The sequence below is a fragment of the Oncorhynchus nerka genome, linkage group LG25 (assembly GCF_034236695.1).
Source record: "Oncorhynchus nerka isolate Pitt River linkage group LG25, Oner_Uvic_2.0, whole genome shotgun sequence".
Taxonomy (NCBI): Eukaryota; Metazoa; Chordata; class Actinopteri; order Salmoniformes; family Salmonidae; genus Oncorhynchus; species Oncorhynchus nerka.
The window spans coordinates 47,701,634-47,727,392 of NC_088420.1; the positions used below are offsets into that span (position 1 = coordinate 47,701,634).

The 25,759-nt window shown below is 42.2% G+C and overlaps 1 protein-coding gene and 1 pseudogene across 1 annotated transcript in view; one reads left to right on the forward strand and one right to left on the reverse strand.

The window, feature by feature from the left end:
• The first annotated feature begins 1,736 nt into the window (after nucleotides 1–1,736).
• LOC115108928 (DENN domain-containing protein 11-like) lies at nucleotides 1,737–17,870 on the forward strand (annotated as a pseudogene).
• Nucleotides 17,871–20,838: 2,968 nt separating this feature from the next.
• The window catches only part of LOC115109593 (bcl-2-like protein 13), a 39,966-nt gene continuing 35,045 nt past the window's right edge, over nucleotides 20,839–25,759 (reverse strand). Inside the window, exon 7 of the mRNA XM_029634676.2 lies at nucleotides 20,839–25,027. Coding sequence (XP_029490536.1) covers nucleotides 24,083–25,027 — 945 coding nt within the window. The 3' untranslated portion in view covers nucleotides 20,839–24,082. The remainder of the gene's footprint in view (nucleotides 25,028–25,759) is intronic.

Below are 25,759 nucleotides of genomic sequence, written 5' to 3' on the forward strand. Positions count from 1 at the left end.
AATCAGCTTTCTTGATTATTGAAATTTGACAAGTACGCAAAAATTCACATTGCTCCTTTTTTTCATACAGAAAATGATTGATCAACTTCAGCATGAAATGTTTAGAGGAAAACAGAGAGTGAAAACCACGTGATCTTTACTCTCAGTTCTAGCAGAACTGATGCAGAATTTTGGGGAAACAAAGTCATGGTAAAGTGACAATCACACTCATATTTTGTAACACAACATACATGGTTAGGCAGAATCCTCTGTAAAGATTTAAGAAAAACGGTCTTGGTGCCATGGCAGAATTTTATTTCCATGGAGTTTTAATGAAGATTCCAAGTGGGAGGAACAATGAATGATCCAACTCCACACTGGGTACTTGATCCGTGGTTCTGTCGGTCAGCAGTGCTCCATAGTATTGGGAGCAGTACAAACGAGGCACATTGATCAATGGTTCCACCTCCAGTGACTAGGCCTGGTGATCCAAGCAGAGATCCAGGTGAGAAGAGAACCGATTCCAAGCGAACAGAAAAACAAGACAAGTGCTTGTTGAATATGGAACGGATTGTCGCCAGATAGCACTGCAGAGTCCAGGCAGTATCTATCATCTATCATTGCGGCCCAGTTTACTAGGTGAGCTGTCACGGAGTGAACACTGGCTATAGTCAGCTATATCCCAGAGCCGGGCTAGAGATCGAGAGAGAGAGAGAACTGCAGGCCTTTGACTGGGCAGGAAGCCAGGGAAGGAAGAGAAGGAGGCAGTGTCTTCAGAGGACCAAGAGAGAACAGGCCACAGGAATGTGCGGTCTGCCTGGGGGTCCAGTCCCATGGCTCCCACGTGCTCTGCAGTTAGGGTGTGGTCCGCACTCGCCTCCACCTCCGATAGAGTCTGGAAGTTACGGTTATTCCGCTCCATGAAAAACCTATTGGAGAGAACAGAGGACATTCTGTAAGAGTGTTTGATGAAGACTCCAGACTATTCTTAGTTAACTAGAAAAGATGCTGTTGGTTACTGTAATGTAAACACACTCACAGGATAAAGAGGTCCTCCTCATTTGATGCGCAGTCTCCATCCACCTCCTGAGTGTAAAGCAGCATTTGCCTGAAAAGATATAACAGAATGGTCGTTGTCATCATGATCTCTTCAAAATGTCTGCCACCATTTATCAGGGTCCTGTGTACCTTTGTTCGCTCAGTTTCCTATACTTCTCCCGGTCGGCCCCGTTCAGCCGGAGCTGTGGCTGCAGACTATCTCTGTGTGTCTTCACATTCTGGTTATCAACGTATACGTCATACAGCTCCTTCTTCTCCTCAAATATCATCTCGGTGGTGCCTTAAGACACAATGAGACACAACGTTGCATTGACCTTACCATACACACACCATGGTTCGTAACATATTTACGTTTATCAATCAGAGCTTAAGGTCACACTAACAGGCCACATACGACATCTCTGTCGCCAGGGCAGCGATGTCTGCCACATTGACGTAGAAGAAGGGGCGGAACTCAGGCACAGACACACCTATCCCAGGTATAGAGGTGTTGGACAACAGTACACTATGTGAGGAGTACACGAGAATCATGGGAAACTACATCGACAAAGAGCACACAGTGACATAGACAGTAAACACAAACTGTAATGAGATCTGAAAAACAAATATGTGGGGATTTGTATTGGTGTGTGTGTGTGTGTTTCAGCTACACCATCTCACCCCTGTAGCACACGACACCAACAGGCGGTGGGGAAAACATGAGGATGCGTTTTCACGTTGACAGAGACCGGCTGCACTGGGCAGGGTCAGTGGAAATGGTGAAGCGCAGGGCCGTCAGACAGCATCATTTCTTGGTGCTGAAACTAGGTAGAGCTGACTTGGACAGCATTCTCTCCAATTCCATTAAAAGCACCGTCATCTCCACAAGCAAGTCTACCCTATCCGACCTGTCTGTCTTCACACTACTCAACACTGCAGCCGAATCAGAGCAGGTCACCACTCCAAGTGGTTTCACCTCCTCCACCCATCTCAAACCTAGAATCATGGCCATCCACTCAGCTGCATACACTGACACATAATCAGTTAAGAGCTTACATTGAAATCAGGGATATACACCCCTGCCCCCCACCCTACCACTGAATGATGGTACCTTTGAACCAACTGTATATATCCTTAAAATTGAATAAAAACGATTATCTATATATCTCTCCACACACCGTCTTATGTCCTCACCCCATTCTCTCCTACCCTCAATCATATCAAGTCAAATCAAATGTATTTATATAGCCCTTCTTACATCAGCTGATATATCAAAGTGCTGTACAGAAACCCAGCCTAAAACCCCAAACAGCAAGCAAAGCAGGTGTAGAAGTACGGTTGCTAGGAAAAACTCCCTAGAAAGGCCAGAACTTAGGAAGAAACCCAGAGAGGAACCAGGCTCTGAGGGGTGGCCAGTCCTCTTCTGGCTGTGCCGGGTGGAGACTATAACAGAACATGGCCAAGATGATCAAATGTTCATCGATGACCAGCAGGGTCAAATAATAATAACCACAGTGGTTGGAGAGGGTGCAATAGGTCAGCACCTCAGGAGTAAATGTCAATTGGCTTTTCATAGCCAATCATTAAGAGTATCTCTACCGCTCCTGCTGTCTCTAGAGAGTTGAAAACAGCAGGTCTGGAACAGGGAGCACATCTGGTGAACAGGTCAATTATATATATATCACCAGCAAAAGAACATGGATGGGAATCGAGTCCGCCAGACGGCTGTTCTCAGGGCATCACCGCGCCTGACATAGGCTGGAGCACCAGATCTGGGGGTCTAGCAACTGTAACCGCTGTTCCCAGTTTGAACGGGAGTCATAGCCCTGACCACACTGGTCCATGGGATGTCCCCAGTCCCATCAATGGCGACACTGGAATATCTCTGAAAGAACGAGTGGGATGGGAGAAAAATGACCAAATAGTGTCTGTGTTTGTGGTAACCTTTGACACAAGATCAGGTGAGAAAGAGCAATACGCGGGCTATTTACCTTACTGGGCACAGTGGGGTACTGACTCAGGCCATGGAAGTGCACACATGACATTGCAAGAAATGTCTACTGTTTTTTACTTCCCAGCTCTGCTTATCTACACTATTCAAATATGACCCAGTATGTTGATACCCAAATCAGGTGTTGTGGCAAGCATTTGTTTACCAGTTTGCCGAATTATTTATTTTTTCTGCCATCATAAGTTTCAACAAGCTCTGTAAATTTAGATCATGAGAATATGTCATTAAAATGTGATAATTGAGTAATACAGTAGTCTGAGGGCAGGGGTTTCCCACTTAAATAAAACGAACTCTGCCGACCCCTTGCACTGCTCCATCATTTGATCATTCAAACCCACTTGTACAGTTTGAAATATTCTGGATGTCTCAGTGGTTATAGCAACAGTGGTGGAAAAAGTTCCCCATTTTCATACTTGGGTTAAAGTAAAGATACCAGCCAGTAAAATACTACTTGAGAAAAAGTCTAAAAGTATTTGGGTTTAAATATATTTAAGTATCAAAAGTAAATGTAATTCCTAAAATATACTTAAGTATGAAAAGTAAAAGTATAAAGAATTTCAAATTCATTATATTAGCCAAACCAGACTGCGCAGTTTTCTTTTTTTCCCCGGATAGCCAGGGGCACACTCCAACACTCAGACATAATTTACAAACTAAGCATTTGTTTTTAGTGAGTCTGCCAGATCAGATGCAGTAGGGATGAACCGGGATTTTTATAAGTATGTGAATTGGACAAGTTTCCTGTCCTGCTTCAAAAGTACTTTTGGTGGTCAGGGCAAATGTATGGAGTAGAAAGTACATAATTTTCTTTAGGAATGTAGTGGAGTAAAAGTAATATTTGTACAAAATATCAATAGTAAAGTACAGATACCCCCAAAAACTACTTAAGTAGTACATTCAAGTATTTTTTACTGAAGTACTTTACACCACTGAATAGCAATATATATACCATTTAGCAGACACTGTTATCCAAAGTGATTTACAGTCATGCGTACATACATTTTACATATGGGTGGTCCCAGGAATCAAACCCACTATCCTGGCACACAAGCACCATGCTCTGCCAACTGAGCCAGACAGGACCACAAACATAGCAGAAATCACTTGACAAAGATCTCTGAGAAGGGAAAGCTTTCTTGGAGTCTTGGGAAACCAGTATTACTGTTTACTCTCCTCAACTTCCCTTTTCTGGTTAGCTGAAATTGAATGTAAGATCAAATGTGGACGGTCAAAGATGGAGACATAATGGATGAATCTCATTCTCTCACAGTGAAGTGTACAGTTTGGAAACTCAAGTTTATGTGTTTGTGTGTGTCAATGGCAGGTAACATGGTGGAATGGTGCTTACCCCAAGATGTGAATATTGACGGAGTGGAATTCAAGTCAATGGCCAGCGGCTCACACAGAATCGGCAACGACTTCATGTAAAACTATTCCGCCACCTGAATGAACAGTGTTACTGACAGACAATCAGAGCCCTATCATTAATCTGGATGATGTTGTATCACAGGCGGCAGGTGGCATCTTAATTGGGGAGGACAGGCTCATAGTAATGGCTGGAACGGCAAATATGGAATTGTACCATTCCATTTACTCCATTTCAGCCATTAAAATGCTCCGTTCTCCCCTCAGCAGCCTTGTGTGTTGTATACATTCAAAACATCCATGTCTATTTTCTTTTTGCAGATATTTCCGTAAAGGCTGCTACTTTGGGCTGGCCTGTTTTGCTAACATGCCCGTTGAGAGTGAGTTGGAGAGAGGGGCACAGATGAAGTCTGTGGGTATTCTGTCTCCCTCTTACACCCTCTTATATCACTACATGCACTTCCTGGAGAACCAGGTTAGGTAAGTACTGTTGTCTGTCTGTCCATCCTCTATCACCCTGTTTCCTCTTTTCTCTCTCTCTTATCCATCCTGTTTCACATTCCTCCCCTCATTCCATTCCTCTTGTCCTTCGTCCGTATTTTCAGTCTTCTCATCTATTTAACATAAGCCTCGAGTCATGGTCACCACCGTCACTAGAATCCATTTATATGCAGTCTTTGCATGTAATCATTGAAATGGAAGAAACCCTGAATGTCTCCCTCAGAAATGCTTGTCTTTCTGCTTGAATCTTCAGATGCTTATCTCATCTCATTGGCTATGCATAAAGAACTGACTGTATCTCTACCATGAGCTGGATATGTGTATCTGCTTAAGGGGTTTGGCTTGACTTTATACAGTACAAATAGACTTAGCCTATGTTGATCCAGTTCCCAGGGAGGATCCCAGTTTTAATCCAATCAAACCATGCTGTGTTGAGTCTTCGATAATAATCTCTTTCTCACCAGTGTTATGCTTGAGATGCCGACGGCAGTCAACATTTAGAAAGTGTTTAGTTTTAATTACAGGATATTATCTAACCTAATCAGTGTGTCTCTCCATGCAGACACCAGCTGCAGTGCCTTGGCTCGTACTCTCCTCTGGAGGCCTTCTATGAGGATAAAAAAAGCTGTGCTGCACCCAGCAGGGAACGGACTGGTCACTGCCTGTCCAACCAGCTACTGGGTCCCAGCCATTAACCGCTGCATGCACCCAGAGATGAAGGTCAGGACTGATGGCCACTTGAACTTAGATCATTGATCTTACTGGCAAGTCAGTTAAGAACAAATTCTTATTTACAGATTTTTACCTTGTCCGCTCTGGGATTCAATCTAGCAACCTTCAGTTACTAGTCCAACGCTCTAACCTCTAGGCTCCCTGCCGCCCCGTTGTTGTTGTTGATTGTGGATAATTGGCAATTCAATGATTGGTTTAGGTGCGTTTGTGCATTTTGAGATATGTCATAACTTGAGTTATGTGCATGTAAATCAGACTTCCGATGTTAAGGAGAGATTTTGGGCAGAAGTTAGCATTCTGTCCATCCCTCTCTTCCCCCTCCAGATCACCCACCCGGCCGGCTGCATGTTCCAGTTCATCCGCTTCTTTGGGGAGCAGATCATGGTGCTGTGGAAGTTTGCCCTTAAGTCTTCATCAGGCATCCATATCCCAGGTGGGGGTGAAAGGTCCAATACATAGGGGCAGTACTCAGTGACATCACTTCCTGAAACAGGAGGTAAAGATATGTAACCTAGGTTCAAAATATTAACATTCAATGTACAGTTGAAGTCGGACGTTTTCATACACCTTAGCCAAATACATTTAAACTCAGTTTTTCACAATACCTGACATTTAATCCGAGTAACAATTCCCTGTCTTAGGTCAGTTAGGATCACCACTTTATTTTAAGAATGTGAAATGTCAGAATAATAGTAGCGAGAAGGATTTCAGCTTTCATTTCATCACATTCCCAGTGGGTCAGAAGTTTACACAAACTCAATTAGTATTTGGTAGGATTGCCTTTAAATTGTTTAACTTGGGTCAAACGTTTCGAGTAGCCTTCCACAAGCTTCCCACAATAAGTTGGGTGAATTTTAGCCCATTCCTCCTGACAGAGCTGGTGTAACTGAGTCAGGTTTATAGGCCTCCTTGCTTGCACATGCTTTTTCAGTTCTGCCCACACATTTTCAATAGGATTGAGGTCAGGGCTTTGTGATGGCCACTCCAATACCTTGACTTTGTTGTCCTTAAGCCTATTTGCCACAACTTTGGAAGTACGCTTGGGGTCATTGTCCATTTGGAAGACCCATTTGTGACCAAGCTTTAACTTCCTGACTGATGTTTTGAGATGTTGCTTCAATATATCCACATAATTGTCCTCCGTCATGATGCCATCTATTTTGTGAAGTGCACCAGTCCCTCCTGTGAAGTGCACCAGTCCCCATGTGCAGTTGCAAACCGTAGTCTGGCTTTTTTTAGGGCGGTTTTGAAGCAGTGGCTTCTTCCTTGCTGAGCGGCCTTTCAGGTTATGTCGATATAGGGCTTGTGTTACTGTGGATATAGATACTTTTGCACCTGTTTTCTCCAGCATCTTCACAAGTTCCTTGTGTTGTTCTGGGATTGATTTGCACTTTTCACACCAAAGTACGCATCTCCTTCCTGAGCGGTATGACGGCTGCATGGTCCCTTGGTGTTTATACTTGCGTCCTACTGTTTGTACAGATACAGTGCCTTGCGAAAGTATTCGGCCCCCTTGAACTTTGCGACCTTTTGCCACATTTCAGGCTTCAAACATAAAGATATAAAACTGTATTTTTTTGTGAAGAATCAACAACAAGTGGGACACAATCATGAAGTGGAAAGACATTTATTGGATATTTCAAACTTTTTTAACAAATCAAAAACTGAAAAATTGGGCGTGCAAAATTATTCAGCCCCCTTAAGTTAATACTTTGTAGCGCCACCTTTTGCTGCGATTACAGCTGTAAGTCGCTTGGGGTATGTCTCTATCAGTTTTGCACATCGAGAGTCTGAAATTTGACTCAACTTAGCTCTGGGATGTTTAGATAAGGCAGTGTGTGTTTTCTTAGGTTTTCCATTAGCTGGAACTGTCTGCTGAATGGTGATGGATGCAGACTTCAGGAGTTTAATCTCGATTTAACTGTGTGTCTGGAGTGAGAGAGAGAAGGGGTGGGAGTAAACTTTTGAACTGTTGGGAGGAAGGACGTTTTATAACCTGTGACGTCATATTTTGTATATAAACTGTTGTTCGTGGTTACATGGCAGCTCGCTCCGAGAATAAATACTATTATCTCATTTTGATTAGACTGGCCTCTGTCTATTTTACGCAAGAAGTTACGCAACTTCTCATCAGTTACCACTCTCTCACCCTACTCTTGTTTTTTAGGTCATTTCTTCCTCTGTCAACTCTCTCGCGTGGGTGAAGAGGGTGAGAGCGAGGAGGAAGAGGACAGAGGTCCATCAACAGAAGTGGTTTATAGAATCGGTAATTGTTATCTTTTCATTAACTATCCACTCATGATTTCTCTCCTAGCTTTGGTGCACGCTGAACTGCATCATGGACTTACCATCTGTGGTTTCTGTGTGATGTCTCTGCAGGTGACCTGGGCCATGTGATATCTGTCGTGACTTGACTTTAACATTCATCTGATGACTGTTATTTATCTAATCAACTAACTATGTGTCATTGTTACCTGACTGAATTAATCATGTAACAATGAACTCATTAGGAATTTGGGGCACATCTATAAACAGTCAATTTATTAATCATAACATAATTCGGGAACAGTCGTAACTTCCTGCATCTGCAAAAACCAGAGCCTTAATTAAGATTCAATACTAAACAAATTGGTTTAATTATGTATTTTCTAGCTAACTAAATGGTGACAAAGGTAAAACATACCTACCCTCCAGGACACCTACACCACCCGATGTCACAGGAAGGCCATGAAGATCATCAAGGACAACAACCACCCGAGCCACTGCCTGTTGTTCACCCCGCTATCATCCAGAAGGCGAGGTCAGTACAGGTGCATCAAAGCAGGGACCGAGAGACTGAAAAACAGCTTCTATCTCAAAGCCACCAGACTGTTAAACAGCCACCACTAACATTGAGTGGCTGCTGCTATACATGTAAAAAATGTATCACTAGTCACTTTAAACAATGCCACTTAATATAATGTTTACATAGCCAACATTACGCATCTCATATGTACTGTACTCTATACCATCTACTGCATCTTGCCTATGCCGTTCTGTACCATCACTCATTCATACATCTTTATGTACATATTCTTCATCCCTTTACACGTGTGTGTATAAGGTAGCTGTTGTGAAATTGTTAGGTTACTCGTTACCAAGGTTACTCGTTGGTTATTACTGCATTGTCGGAACTAGAAGCACAAGCATTTCGCTACACTCGCATTAACATCTGCTAACCATGTGTATGTGACCAATCAAATAGGATTTGAATTGGTTTGGGGACAACATAAATGAGGCAAAGAAACAGGTAGGACCCCAACATCAATTGCCTTCTTAAAGATATTTATAGAATTCACTAATAAGGCCATTATTCCCTGAAAATTTGTTATTTTTTAACTTGCTGATACATTTTTTTTATTTCATTGGTAGAAATAGAATCATGGCAAGACTTTTGGAAGTCTATGAATTTAGCATATTCTTTGACAGTCTAGAAAGGCAGATATGTCACTAGTAGGATAGGCATTACTGGTGTAAAGATTACCATAGAATCCTAAAAAATATTTTGAAATATCTTTGGGGTTGTCATTTTTTTGCCATCTATATTAAGCTTATGAATATAGGAACATTCAGATGTTTTTTTTCTTTTTACCTTCCTCCAACCATCTCCTTCTTGATCTTACAAATGCCCCCTTTGCTCTCTCTTCATACACACGGTCCATTTCTAGTTGTAAAGAGAATAACTGACCCTTTCTTCTTCATCAAGGTCCTCCACAGAGATTAGAGAAAGGATTTCCTTAACAAGTTTATCTTCCCTCAATCTTTTAGGTTTATTTACCTCTCTTCATGGCTGTTTGTCTTATTTCATACTTCTCAATATTCCAAATATTTCCCATAAGACTTAAATGGTTGGGCTTTCCTCCATTTTTTTTGTATAATATCTTTGGCGTCCATCTTGAAACGAACATCTTCCAACAGTCTACTATTGCATTTACAATAACTCAATTTGCGTTTGCAATATAACTTTATGATCAGTAAGAATTGATGGTTCAATGGATACCTCGACTACACTGTCATCTAATGAATTAGACATCAACCAGAAGTCAATTCTTGACTGTCTGTACATGTCCTTGTTACACCAAGTGAAGTCGTTTTTATCAGGATATTTAGATCTCCAAATATCAAATACAATCATCACATTAGATACAGAATTAAAATCTCCGCCTAAAAATGTTGATATCCTGAAATACACCTTTAACTCTAATCTCTTCTTCAAATTCTTGAAATAAAATCCTGTTGTTTTTTTTGTTGTTGGATGCATAAATATTCCCTAATAAAAACATTTCACTGTTCAAATTAGCCAATGTCCAGAGTGGTGAGTCTTACTGCTGATGACCTTCCCTTTAAATGCACCTCTTATAACTGCTACACCTGCAGAGTGGTTGTTGCCATATGATAACCAAATATCGTTATCTCATAGATTTTTCCAAAAAGCTAGATCGGAAGAACAAGCATGAGTTTCTTGTGGAAAGTAAAAGTCTGCATTAAAGCATTTGCAATACAGGAAAATAGCCTTATGCTTGACATTAATTGAACAAAGAGATAAAAGACATCAACTTCAACCAACAACCTTGTTATGCTAATATAAGATTTCCTAAGGATATGTAACTCAAAAGGATTTCCATCCCATTATTAACCTCTCCAACAACAACAAAAAACTATTCTGGTCATAAAGTTACCAAAGTATTCTTACTCCCACAAGGGGGAGACATTGTGTAGACCTTACAATAAGCAGTTATTCACCCATAGTTCATGTTTAATTGACCAGTTTTCATGTCAGCCTTTTCTCATTCAAGTGTTCGTGTGCATTCTTTACAATAAAAGGCTGCTTTTCACCTGGAAATTAGGCAGTGTTTAGGTCTACCATTTATGTCCGAGTTAGACTCTGGCTCTTTCTCAAATGTTCTGATGTGGCCACATTTCTTTCCTACGGGCTAATGTGATGCTCCATTAGCCATTACAGGTTAAGTACGGTTTGGCGTAGCACAGAGAATTTTCAATCAACCTTAACTTGGCGATACTTCCTCAATTCCCAACTTGGAAGACAACCAGTGTCTTCTAAACGTCCATGTCTAGTTGCATATCAATCACATCAACATGACATATATTGTGGCCTCTTTACCACAGTGAAATAGGCTATAAAAAGCGGTGCTATTACAAAATTGTTTGCCCTCATATGCATGGATGAAATTTGGACACCCAAGCTATAGGCTTCTGTAGGGCTGAACCTGCCCAGATGATGTATGTGCTTTACGAGGTTTTTAATTATAGCCTATGATCGGGATTTTCTCTCTTTCTTTTTTACAATTTGTATCATGTTGAATATTAGTCACTATCTGGAGCCAACATCAGTAATACTCACATACTGTACATTTATAAATACCACTTTAGTGTTGTTTTTCTTCAATTTGTAACTTACATTTCACATCATTCCATTCCGTTGACATTTCTTTCCTCTATCACGTCTGTGTAGTTGTTCCTGAGGGTCGCTAGCATTAGTGGATCATATTAGGCTAATGTTGTGCAATCATTTGGGACATGTAGCCTATTTGAATCATTATGGAACCAAGACCACACGTAGCAGCTTAAACCTGGAGCCTGGTACACGTTCACAACGACTGGACCGTTGTCATACAGTTCCATGATTAGTGAGAATTAGGGAAGATTTATAGGACTATTGTTCATCCCCTATTGCACACTTTTTTCCACCTTCCAATATGTCATGGATTGAACTTGAATATGGCAACTTTCAGGATGATCAAACCACTGTATTTTTTTATTCATCAATACATTTTGTGTATAAAGGCTCTCCAAACCTGTTTTTTTATGATTCATATATACTTTTCTAACCCTAAAATGTGGCTATATAATCTACAAGATCTGAGTATTTATAAGTCTACCAGATGGTGCTGAAACTGAGACAAAGATGCATTGATGGCATTCTTTCATTGATCGCTATTTTATGAACCCGTTCTGGTTCTTGTACCGGTTCTGACTTAGAATATGTAGACAACTACAAATACCTAGGGGTCTGGTTAGACTGTAATTTCTCCTTCCAGACTCACATTAAGCATCTTCAATCCAAAGATACATCTTGAATCGGCTTCCTATTTCACAACAAATCCTCCTTCACTCATGCTGCCAAACTTACCCTCGTAAAACTGACTATCCTAGATCCTTGACTTCGGCGGTGTCATTTACAAAATAGCCTCCAACACTCTATTCAAAAAACTGGATGTAGACTATCACAGTGCCATCTGTTTTGTCACCAAAGCCCCATATACTACCCACCACTGCGACCTGTATGCTCTCGTTAGCTGGCCCTCACTACATATTCGTCCTCAAACCCACTGGCTCCAGGTCATCTATAAGTCTATGCTAGGTAAAGCTCCGCCTTATCTCAGCACAATGGTCACCATAGCAACACCCACACATAGCACACGGTCCAGCAGGTATATTTCACTGGTCAACCCCAAAGCCAACACTTCCTTTGGTCACCTTTCCTTCCAGTTCTCTGCTGCCAATGACTGGAACGAATTGCAAAAATCACTGAAGCTGGAGTCTTATATCTCCCTCTCTAACTTTAAGCATCAGCTGTCAGAGCAGTTTACCAATCTCTGTACCTGTACACAGCCAATCTGTAAATAGCACACCCAACTACCTCATCCCCATATTGTTACTTATCCTCTTGCTCTTTTGCACCCCAGTATCTCTACTTGCACTTCATAATCTGCACATCTATCACTCTAGTGTTAATGCTAAATTGTAATTATTTCGCCTCCATGACCTATTTATTGCCTCACCTCCCTACTCTTCTACATTTGCACACACTGTACATAGATTTTTCAATTGTGTTATTGACTGTACGTTTGTTTATGTGTAACTCTGTGTTGTTTTTGTCGCAGTGCTTTGCTTTATCTTGGCCAGGTTGCAGTTGTAAATGAGAACTTGTTCTCAACTGGCCTACTTAGTTAAATAAAGGTGAAATATTTTTTTAAAAATGAACCTGTTCTCTCCATGTATTCTAGTCTGTCGACAAAATTATAATTAAAGGTACACCGTATTTAAAGGGGTGGCTTAAGATAAATATACTGAAAACCCTATTGAATGAAAACTCCACAAGAAAATCTGGTGGCCAGCAAGTGAGAGGGTTTTCAGTGGTTAAATGACATTTATTCAGCGTGCAAGGGAACCAGGTGTCTGCAAAGCCCATTACACACCTTCAGGAAGTCTGAATACCAACTACTGAGAAGTAAATAGGAAAGATGTGCATAAGAAAGGCTTCATTTTCTATGTTGAAATTGGGCCCTATCTGATTTAAATTTCCATTAAAGTTACATTCACTTAGTTTTGACAAGTGTTCCTCATTTTGAATGACTAAACCAGTGACAGCAAGGTTTCACATTCAGTTTCAAACACACCTCGGTAAAATAGTCACCTACAGTGCCTTGCGAAAGTATTCGGCCCCCTTGAACTTTGCGACCTTTTGCCACATTTCAGGCTTCAAACATAAAGATATAAAACTGAAAAATTGGGCGTGCAAAATTATTCAGCCCCCCTTAAGTTAATACTTTGTAGCGCCACCTTTTGCTGCGATTACAGCTGTAAGTCGCTTGGGGTATGTCTATCATGATGACCAGGTGGCGAATCGCATCTCTGCATGTCTGGCAGACATATCAGTGTGGATGACGGATCACCACCTCAAGCTGAACCTCGGCAAGACGGAGCTGCTCTTCCTCCCGGGGAAGGACTGCCCGTTCCATGATCTCGCCATCACGGTTGACAACTCCATTGTGTCCTCCTCCCAGAGCGCTAAGAACCTTGGCGTGATCCTGGACAACACCCTGTCGTTCTCAACTAACATCAAGGCGGTGGCCCGTTCTTGTAGGTTCATGCTCTACAACATCCGCAGAGTACGACCCTGCCTCACACAGGAAGCGGCGCAGGTCCTAATCCAGGCACTTGTCATCTCCCGTCTGGATTACTGCAACTCGCTGTTGGCTGGGCTCCCTGCCTGTGCCATTAAACCCCTACAACTCATCCAGAACGCCGCAGCCCGTCTGGTGTTCAACCTTCCCAAGTTCTCTCACGTCACCCCGCTCCTCCGCTCTCTCCACTGGCTTCCAGTTGAAGCTCGCATCCGCTACAAGACCATGGTGCTTGCCTACGGAGCTGTGAGGGGAACGGCACCTCAGTACCTCCAGGCTCTGATCAGGCCCTACACCCAAACAAGGGCACTGCGTTCATCCACCTCTGGCCTGCTCGCCTCCCTACCACTGAGGAAGTACAGTTCCCGCGCAGCCCAGTCAAAACTGTTCGCTGCTCTGGCCCCCAATGGTGGAACAAACTCCCTCACGACGCCAGGACAGCGGAGTCAATCACCACCTTCCGGAGACACCTGAAACCCCACCTCTTTCAGGAATACCTAGGATAGGATAAAGTAATCCTTCTCACCCCCCTTAAAAGATTTAGATGCACTATTGTAAAGTGGCTGTTCCACTGGATGTCTTAAGGTGAACGCACCAATTTGTAAGTCGCTCTGGATAAGAGCGTCTGCTAAATGACTTAAATGTTATGTTAATGTTAAATGTTAAATGTAAATGTATCAGTTTTGCACATCGAGAGACTGAAATTTTTTCCCATTCCTCCTTGCAAAACAGCTCGAGCTCAGTGAGGTTGGATGGAGAGCATTTGTGAACAGCAGTTTTCAGTTCTTTCCACAGATTCTCGATTGGATTCAGGTCTGGACTTTGACTTGGCCATTCTAACACCTGGATATGTTTATTTTTGAACCATTCCATTGTAGATTTTGCTTTATGTTTTGGATCATTGTCTTGTTGGAAGACAAATCTCCATCCCAGTCTCAGGTCTTTTGCAGACTCCATCAGGTTTTCCAGAATGGTCCTGTATTTGGCTCCATCCATCTTCCCATCAATTTTAACCACCTTCCCTGTCCCTGCTGAAGAAAAGCAGGCCCAAACCATGATGCTGCCACCACCATGTTTGACAGTGGGGATGGTGTGTTCAGGGTGATGAGCTGTGTTGCTTTTACACCAAACATAACGTTTTGCATTGTTGCCAAAAAGTTCAATTTTGGTTTCATCTGACCAGAGCACCTTCTTCCACATGTTTGGTGTGTCTCCCAGGTGGCTTGTGGCAAACTTTAAACGACACTTTTTATGGATATCTTTAAGAAATGGCTTTCTTCTTGCCACTCTTCCATAAAGGCCAGATTTGTGCAATATACGACTGATTGTTGTCCTATGGACAGAGTCTCCCACCTCAGCTGTAGATCTCTGCAGTTCATCCAGAGTGATCATGGGCCTCTTGGCTGCATCTCTGATCAGTCTTCTCCTTGTATGAGCTGAAAGTTTAGAGGGACGGCCAGGTCTTGGTAGATTTGCAGTGGTCTGATACTCCTTCCATTTCAATATTATCGCTTGCACAGTGCTCCTTGGGATGTTTAAAGCTTGGGAAATCTTTTTGTATCCAAATCCGGCTTTAAACGTCTTCACAACAGTATCTCGGACCTGCCTGGTGTGTTCCTTGTTCTTCATGATGCTCTCTGCGCTTTTAACGGACCTCTGAGACTATCACAGTGCAGGTGCATTTATACGGAGACTTGATTACACACAGGTGGATTGTATTTATCATCATTAGTCATTTAGGTCAACATTGGATCATTCAGAGATCCTCACTGAACTTCTGGAGAGAGATTGCTGCACTGAAAGTAAAGGGGCTGAATAATTTTGCACGCCCAATTTTTCAGTTTTTGTTAAAAAAGTTTGAAATATCCAATAAATGTCGTTCCACTTCATGATTGTGTCCCACTTGTTGTTGATTCTTCACAAAAAAAACACAGTTTTATATCTTTATGTTTGAAGCCTGAAATGTGGCAAAAGGTCGCAAAGTTCAAGGGGGCCGAATACTTTCGCAAGGCACTGTAAATATGACAGGGGAATAAATATGGGTTTGATTGACCAATACAAGTTTGTACATGGTTTAATCTGAATAAAGTAAGCACACAACAAACCGAATATAGGTAACTGGTAGGTCAAGTTGTTGGTCTATGTGTCGTTCCATGTCGTTTATGCAAGCCATGACATCCACCAACTCGGATTGTTCTGAAATTGTTTCTGTAGTTAGAAACAGGCAAGATCAGCATTCCTGCAACATTATTTTGTTGAAATATAATTTGATCTCAGATAAATTAAGCTAATTGATTGCACCCAAATGGGTCATTTTAATTTATAGGATTCATATAATATTCAATAAAAATAGTACCAAACATCTGATTTTGATCAAACTTTTTCCAACAATGAGTAAGACATGAGTAATCCAAAGAAAAGGTCAAAGGCCACCCACGGACCCCCCCAGACCCCACGCCAATTCTACCCCAACAACGAGTATACAGTATCAATTATCTATGTCTGACAAGTAGTATGGACCTGCGGCTCAGAGTATTGTTTCTTCATCCTATGTAATGAATTCCCAGGGAATTTGGTGATGTTTCTTCCCCTGTTCAGAGACATTAGTCATTGAAGTTATTAGGTTATTGTCCCATCCTACATCCTGATATTACCAGGTTCTGAGCACAAGATGGTGCTGTTCCTGCTATTAGGTCAAACATTTTTAAAGACTAAGCCACAGCTCCATACTACTTGTCAGACAGAGAATTGATACTGTATATTTGTCGCTGGGGTTAAATTGTTAGAAAAATATTTTGGATGTTAGGTACTATATTTATTGAATATTTTATGAATCCTATACTTTAAAACGGGCAATTTGGGTGCAATCAATGAGCTTAATTTCTCAGAGATTAAATGTTATTTCAACAAAATAATGTTGCAGGATTAGTAACAACAAACCATTTCATAATAATCTGAGATGGTGGGAGTCAATCCTCTTTCTTACGCCTTTTTTGAAGTAGAACGACCTCTATGTGCTTAGCAAACACGGTAGCAGATCCATCCTCAGCTGGGTGCCTTAGAAAAGGGGAAGTTCTTCTACTGCTGTAGCTACATCTACAGGGAAGCTTTACTATACTAGGGTGACAGGGACCTGGCACATCTGCGTTGACCCATTGTTGTGAAAGTAATTCTAAATGACACTGTGTTGACCACAGGAGGCTGCTGAGGGGAGAGCGGCTAATAATAATGTCTGGAATGGAGAACACGGAATGGTATGATACCATGCCATTCATTCCGTTCCAGCCATTACTATGAGTCCATCCTCCCCAATTAAGGTGCCACCGGCCGCCTTTGCTGTAGACATTAAAATGTCAATACTTGACAACTGTTCATATTCAGTATGATTGCGTTCCATTCTCTTTGCCCTCCAGTGAACCCTGCAGAGGCCGAAGCCCTGAGAGGCATCACTGCTGAGTTGATTGAAATAGCTCATCAGCTTGCGTTTAGTGTGATGGCCCAAGCTGCAGAAGTATTCCATTGGGGTTATTTCTATTGCTCAGAACTACATACCATGTTTATGTCTAGGAATGTATGTCCACGTCATAGTATGCGATTCTGTTGTTGCTGCTGTGACTTGAAACCCCAGGGGGTTATCCTACAGTGGCATCTAGTGCTGGGTTGTGGGTATAAGATCAATCCATAAGTAATTGGTTCAATGTGTGCTGTGTTTCTGTCTGTGTTCCTCAGCTGTGGAGGCAACACCTAGTCTTGGAGGTAGAGTGGGTAATGAAGCAGGGCCCTGTGCTGGACCATCTACATCAGGAGAGGGTGATCATGGCCCTCACTCTGACCCTGGTGAAGGAGGTATTTGAGCACACCAGAACCAATTCAGCACTGCAGTTCATAAATCCTATCAGACGCCAAGCCTTAGACACTGAGCCCCATTGTTTTATTTTACCTTTATTTAACTAGGTAAGTCAGTTAAGAACAAATTCTTATTTTCAATGACGGCCTAGGAACAGTGGGTTAACTGCCTGTTCAGGGGCAGAACGACAGATTTGTACCTTGTCAGCTCGGGGATTTGAACTTGCAACCTTTCGGTTACTAGTCCAACACTCTAACCACTAGGCTACCCTGTCGCACCAATCAATAGTGAGTGTCATATTATTGTTTTTTTATGGGCACACTTATTTTCTGAAGCTGCTCAGTGAATATAGAACGTTTCAATTATTTAGTGATACTAAGTATTTATGGCTGGATTTTTGGACACAAGTGTTTTATCTTACCAGCTCTGAATTAACTGCAAAGGGATGTCTCATTGATTCCGCCATTTTTATTAAAACTTCCTCTTTTTTTGTAACACAAGACATTCTTCTACATAAATTATTGTATTTTAATATTATTTTTGTAATAACTTGTAATAAGTTGATTTAAAAAAGTTTTGTAAAACATAGTTTCCTAAAAAGGGATACATTCTCCAACAACCCAATGCCTTTTGGTTTGTCTGTTGTATGATTCTCATCTAAAATGTATTGATCCTTGTATAACACACATGGATATAAATTGAAAAATCACTTTTGGGTAATAAAATATTGTAAGTGAGAAGTTAATACTAACCCTTTTTACCAAAGTAATAGTTGAAATTATTTATTTCTGGTCTCGAACTGTACCAAGGAAACTCTGAACAAAATAGCCAAGTTGGGGCTTTTATACTGAACAAAAATAAACACCACTTGCAACAATTAACAATTTTACTGAGTTACAGTTCATATAAGGGAAATAAGTCAATTGAAATAAATTCACTAGACCCTAATCTATGGATTTCACATGACTGGGCAGGGGCACAGCCATGGGTGAGCCTGGGAGGGCAGAGGTCCAATCAGAATGAGTTTTTCCTCACAAAGGGGCTTTATTACAGACAGAAATACTCAGTTACATCAGCGGTCAGGGTGGCTGGTCTCAGATGATCCCGCAGGTGAATAAGCCGGATTTGGAGGTCTTGGTCTGGCGTGGTTACACGTGAACTGCAGTTGTGAGGTCGGTTGGACGTACTGACAAATTCTCTAAAATTATGTTGGAGATGGCTTATGGTAGAGAAATTAACATTAAATTCTCTGGCAACAGCTCTGGTGGACATTCCTGCAGTTGGTATTCCAAATGCAATCTCCCTCAAAATAATCTGTGTCATTGTGTTGTGTGACTAAACTGCACATTTTAGTGGCCTTTTATTGTTCCCAGCACAAGGTGCACCTGTGTAATGATCGTGCTATTTAATCAGCTTCTTGATATACGACAGCTGTCAGTTGGATGGATTATCTTGGCAAAGGAGAAATGCTCACTAACAGGGATTTAAAACATTTCTGGACAACGTGAGTAATATTTTTTTGCGTATGGGACATTTCTGGGATCTTTTATTTCAGCGCATGAAACCTGGGACCAACACTTTACATGTTGCATTTATATTTTTGTTCAGAATACTGTGCTTTCCAAATACTCACTGGTTCCCTTTGTTTCAGATTCATTAGCGTACCTATATGTAACAGACTTACATGAAAGCATCCTTGTACAATTATATTAAAAGTTATTTTATGACCATGGCCATAAAATAAATAAATAGCTCAATGTAACATCAATAGGTTTCGGCTAATATATGATACTCACATTTTCCCTATACCTATCATGAGGTTGCTACATCTTAGCCTATGAATGAAAGTTTACACTGTAGGTGCACAGGTCAAAATAAAAATTTGAGGACTCCAAGGTGACAGTGCACATTCAATACTGCCTTGCACACTCTTGCCTGTATCTAGCTTATCTATGGTGTAATCATTAGTCCAACAGTTGCAAATTCTATTGGACAAATTCAGTTGTGTTTATCACAGTTTAACGGAATCGGTGTAATGAATACACCCGTGATCACATCCAAACAGTTCACTTCCCTAGCATCCACATACAAACTGCATGATAATTTTGCTCGTTGTACAATTTTTTTTCGCATCTACTCCTTCTCTCCTTTTCCCTTCATTTGTGGACTTCAAGCGCACAACAAATCAGCGGTCGGTCTGTGACCAGGCAAAAAAACTAAAAAAACTTTGTAAGCCAAACCTTCATATCTTAACCGCTACACACAGCCTACATCGTTGTCACCATATTAGCTAGCGTCAGTCAACATAGCCAAAATAACGCGTTAGTAAACCAGCTACAATCAACCAAAAACTTACCTGGACTTGAAAGAGTTCCAGTGTTGGATAGCCATAACCAGCTAGCTAACATAGCATCCCTCTCTGTTTGAGCCAGGTGTTTGAGTAGGCTTAACTAACTAGCACCATTTGCTAGCTAAGTTTTTATATATATATATATATATATATATATATATAGCGTGCTCACCTCACCCTCCATGTTTAAAACCTGTCTAGGACACACGTTCCGCTAATGGAACCCCCCCAACATTCCGCTGAAAAGGCTGAAAATATATTTTTTTAATATTTAACATTCACACATTAAGGAAATTAATTTGTTCAAAACTGTTAAACTATTGTCTGAGTCAACTAACATTTTAAGCACTGCAGTGCTAGCTAGCTAGCTGTAGCTTATGCTTTCAGTACCGGTACTAGTTTCGGTCTCTGATCCTTTGATTGGGTGTCAGTTCATGCCGCAATTACTGATCGGTTGAGGACATCCTCCAGAAGTTGTCATAATTTTAAGTCTATGGAACGGGGAGAGAACCACGAGCCTCCTGGGTTTTGTATTGAAGTCAATGTACCCAGATTAGGGTACATTGACTACACCATGGCGCTACCCTACAGAGTGCTGTTAAGGCTACTTGTAGGCCTTCATTGCAAGACAGGGCGTTTAGATCAATTATCTGGTGTGAATATATTTAGAGTTATCCAAAAATAACTTTATAAACATTTCACTATTTTACTGAAATTCACTGAGGATAGTCCTCCCCTGGTCAACAAACATTTAATTTCTCAACCATACATCTTGCTGTGGTTTATCACCACAAAACACACATGGTTGTATCTACACCTGGCTAAGCAACAGTGCAGTTAGTGTAGTAGTGAGATTTGTGTGAGTCTTTACGATACTGATATTAACCAAGTATGCTGTGCGAATTCAGAACAAAGCTGGACAACCAGTTAACTGTAGACCAATGGCCATCACTACATGATCATTCGGATCAAGTGTTCACATTTCATGCTCCCAAAGAGTGCCTAGTTATAAAAATAATTAACTTAAAAACACACACTGACTCGAGGCCAACAGCGCAGATTTTTATTTTGGATTCACATTATACACAACAAACAGAGGAAGATATGAGGTTTCATTAGCTCTGTTGATTGTCTGTGGCAGGGCTGGCATGTGTGTTGTTCCTACTCTTCAAGTTGTGGACAGACTTCCATTTCTCAAGCCTGAGTGGAAGCTTTGCTAGTAGTGGGAAGAAGCCAGCAGACACAGCTGTTAAGCTTTGTTTAGAAGTCTCGACTGTAGAAAGGTAGGGTTACAGCGGAATGGCAAGGCAGTGCCGGGGGGGCAGTTTGGGCCAGCAGAGGGGACAAACAGCGAACCATGTAGAGGAAGAAAAACAGTCCATGTGAGTTTATTTACCATTATAAACTAGGTGGGTCGAGCCCTGAATGCTGATTGGCTGACAGCCGTGGTATGTTAGACCGTATACCATGGGTATGACAAAACAGCTTTCATCTTTATTTTTTTTAAACCAATTTTACAATGGTAACTAGTTTATAATAGAATAAAGAACCTCAGGGTTTGTGGTATATGGCCAATATACCACAGCTAAGGGCTGTATCCAGGCATGACGTGTTGCTTCGCGCCCAAGAACAGCCCTTAGCCGTGATATATTGGCTATATACCACACCCCCTCGTGCCCTATTTCTTAAATACACATTTGAGTTGGGAATGAGAGAATAAATTGATTCAAGACAAAACATTTCTCCCTCTGATAGATAGATTAAATCAAGTAGACGGACTATATCTTTCATGTTTAATATTTCAATCTTAAACCTTTTGAGTTGAACATACGAGTATGAAATTCACCAAACAAACAGAGACAAAGTGGATCTTGGTGCAGTCCTTCCCAACCCTCCATTCCCTGTCGTCAGAACACAGTGCCTGGACCAGTATTGACCATGGTGCCATCATGGTTAAACTGGCTTTAGGAGTGGTTGACATTCTCACACACACAATGACAGATCTATACATCTATTTTCATGGATGCATCTTCATGCCTGGAATGTTGAATAACACATTCACCCATCACAGTCCCCTCAAAACCAAAGAGATGGCAAGTTATAAAACGCAATGGTGTATCCCAATCTGGCTGTTAGCTGCGGTAATCTTTATCCTCAGCTCGTCCCTTTTTATGACACTATTAAAAAGATCTATTTCTTTGCAATTATTATAATACTGCAATATGACCATACATTACAACACTACCGTAATTGCTGGACTATTAAGCGCACCTGAATATAATTAACTGAATTATTAACAAATATGTATTTTGTACATAAATAAGCCGCACATGTCTATAAGCCGCAGGTGCCTACCGGTACATTGAAACAAATGACCTTTACACAGCCTTTAAACGAAACACGGCTTGTAACAAAAATTAAACAGTGGCCTACCAAGAAAGTCATTAGTCACTATCTTCCTCCTCCTGTGCACTGAAACCACTGAAGCCATCTCCTTCGGTGTCGGAGTTGAATAGCCTCAGAATTGCTTCATCCGATGTTGGATCGTTTTCATTGTCGCTCTAGTCAATTTCATCCAGAGGCAAATACCCCGCTGAGCTCATGCTGCCCCTTCAACACGCAGCAGTCCAGCCTTTCGAAACCCGTTGATGATAGTGGATTTTTTGACAATGCTCCACGCTGTCAGGACCCACTGGCAGACTTGACCATAAGATGCTCTTCGCCTGCGGCCCGTTTTAGTGAAGGATTTCTCCCCACTTGTCATCCAAGCCTCCCACTGAACAAGGAGCGCCACCTTAAATGCACAATTTACACTGATGTCGAGTGGCTGCAAATACTTTGGGCCATCTGCTTTTCTTCCCTCTGAAAGCGGTTGTTGTCTTTTTGCACTGAGTCAGTTCCTCACGCTGCTGTTTCCAACGTCTTATCATCGACTCATTAAGGCCAAGCTCCCGTGCAGCAGCTCCATTTCCTTTTCCAACAGCCAGATCGATCGCCTTCAACTTGAAAGCTGCATCATATGCATTTCTCCGTGTCTTTGCAATGATGAGGGTGACAAAATGACTACCGTAATCAGAATGATGGGAAGTTTGAGCGCGCTCGATTTACATCACATTATGTGACAGTGCTCAGTTCTTTGGCGGCATAAATCTTGTGAAAGCGGGAAAAATCCATAAATTAGCCGCGTCATTGTATAAACCGCGAGGTTCAAAGTGTGGGAATAAAGTAGCGGCTTATAGTCCGGAAATTACGGTATATAAAAGAGAAGACTCCTGTGTCAAAATATGTGTTAGCCAAATGAATTAAATTAGGTACAGTGATAATATTATATTCATGTGAAAATATATACCCTTGAGTCAAGGCATCCCATTCACATCTTAAAGTGGAATCCCTAATTCCCCCCCCCCAAAAATCGGCCCGAATCATTTACGAAATAATACATTTATCATCAGTTGATGTAGTAAGTGACTGGCAATCAGCCATTAATATAGTGGGGGAGTAGTTCATAAATATATCTACTTCACATTTTAGTGTGATATTTATCATCTCAATGAAGTGCTATTTATGAAGAATTTTGTCCCTTTTAAATCTGCAGATAGTTATTTTACAGGTATGTCAGGGTCTCCAGTAGTGAATCTTATATCCCAACATCACATACAATTATAATAACAAAAATGAGTCTAATCATGATCTGTTTAACTGCCATAAAAATAAATTCTACATAACCACATTCATCTCATCCTCAACCTGCTCTTGAAGACAGGATTGTTTTTCAGAGGACAAAAGGTAGTCAGAACATACTTTTTTTCTAATCATTCCAGATAGAAAAATCTATTGGAATAGGTGCCCTTTCCTCTACCCCTTTTTTGCAACAGAACTGGCAATTATGACTTGAGCTACACCCACTAGGCTCTGAGGACAAAGAGTTACCGAAGAGCCAGCCGAGAGGGTAACAGACACCCTGCTTGTATCGTTCACGTGCATCAAGATGGCACAGGACAGAACCACACCCCCAGAAAACACACAATAGAGAAACCAAGATAAAAATGTAAAATATGTCCTTTCCAGTTTGCTGTCGCTGACCCATCACCTCAATGTACAACTGAAGACAAACATATCAAAACGCCAGATGAGATGAGAACGGAGGAAAATAAAAATGGAGAGAAAATAAGAGTTCATTTTGCCATGGTGTGTGCACCTGGCATTGGCAGCGCAGCAGGTTACCTGCAGTGAGCTAGGCAGGGACCAGGGAGGTGGTGAGGTCTGGGGCCCAGGTCAGGAGCACCGCTAGGCTACCTTTTCCGGTGGGTCAGGACTACCCAGGCCACTACGGCAGCTAGGGCCACCAGGGCAGCTCCACCGTAAAGCAGCACTGGAAGCTCCAACTTGGGCTTTGGTTCCATTTGCACTGGGACCTCCTCAGCTGGGGCCACAGGGGTCTCCACAGGGGCTGGGGGTGCCTCCAGGACAGGAGCTGCTGCCAGCTCCAGCACGGTCTCTGACTGAGGTTCAGGCTGGGGCTCCTCTGGAACGGGCTCTGGCTGGGGTGGTGCTGCTGCGACTGGTATTGGGACTTGCTCTGCTGGTTGGGGAGTAGGGGGCATCTTGGCGGGTGCTGCCTCAACAACAGGGGCAGGCTCAACCACAGGGGCTAGTGCAGGGGATTTGGACTCTGACATGGGAACAGTGGATGGGGCACGCGGTTCTGGCTCTGACGGGACCGCCGACAGGGGAGCAGGGGTCTCGATGACGACCGGCTCCTCCAGACATCCCACCACAGGCTCTGGGGCTGCTGGGACAGGAGGCGGGGTGTCATCCCTAAACTCCGCCCTCAGCTTGGCCAGTTCACTCTCCGTCCCCAGTACGCTCAGCATTATCTCCTGCAGCTCAGGCGCCTCTGCCCCGCCCTCACCCTCCTCTGTGTCCTCTCGCTCTACATGCACGATGTCAGAGTTGGAAGAGTTGTTCTCGCTGCGCTCCTCTGAGAGGTTGCCCTCGTTGCTTTCCAGGCTCTTGATGTCTTCGGGATGGTCCATCATGCCCACCTGTGCCCAGGACTCGTGGCCTGCCAGAGACACACGTAAGCTTTCTGTCTGCCAGCTGCCCAGCTCACTGCTATCTCTGGTGCCCAGCAGCGATGTGGGAAGCTGCTCTCCAGACAGGATATAGATGTCGTTGCTGTCCTCGGCTATGATCAAGCCCTGCTGCTCCTCTTCCTCCAGGCTAAACACTGTACCCTGAGAGGGAGAGGAAGTTCAGTGGTCAGTATGGAACCACAAATAACAAGCGTTGCATTTTCACATTTAATAAAGTGCTGATGGGTGGAATATAATAAGCTTATGACCTTGTGGGATAAATAAACGAGACATTTCAAAATGGGCAAAACCTCTGCCACTACTGGTCCACTGCTAAGAAAGGTACGGATACTCCCAATTCTTGTGAATTTTAAAGCAATATCACAGTAAAAAAAAAGTGACTCACACCTCAGTAAAGTACAATGTCACATCTTTCACTTATCTCACAGGAGCTGCAATACAAAGACTTTGATGTGGTTTGGTAAAGTGTGCAGTCACCACCTGAAACCAACATCAGCCCATCTGAGGCTACAGTACGTCATCGGCGTTCTCACAGATCTTGTCTCGACTTAACTTCCTACTGACCATTCCAAAGGAAAACACTGAGGATATCACAATCCAATTCATATTTCTGTGCTTTAACATTTGTTTAGAGTTGCTGTATGCCCCTACCCTGGTCTTGATGAAGTCGACACCATTGACAAAGGGCCATAGCCCATGGGAGTGATCGACTAGAGTAAAACCTATTTAGAACAGGTGCATCTTATTTACTGGGAAATAAAATCATTCTGATAGTGGTGACAGACTTCTAAAAAAGGTATCCTCAGAGAGCTGCCGGTCCGTAGCTGCTCTTAACTGAATATAGGGCAATGGGCACAAGCTTGAAAACAAATT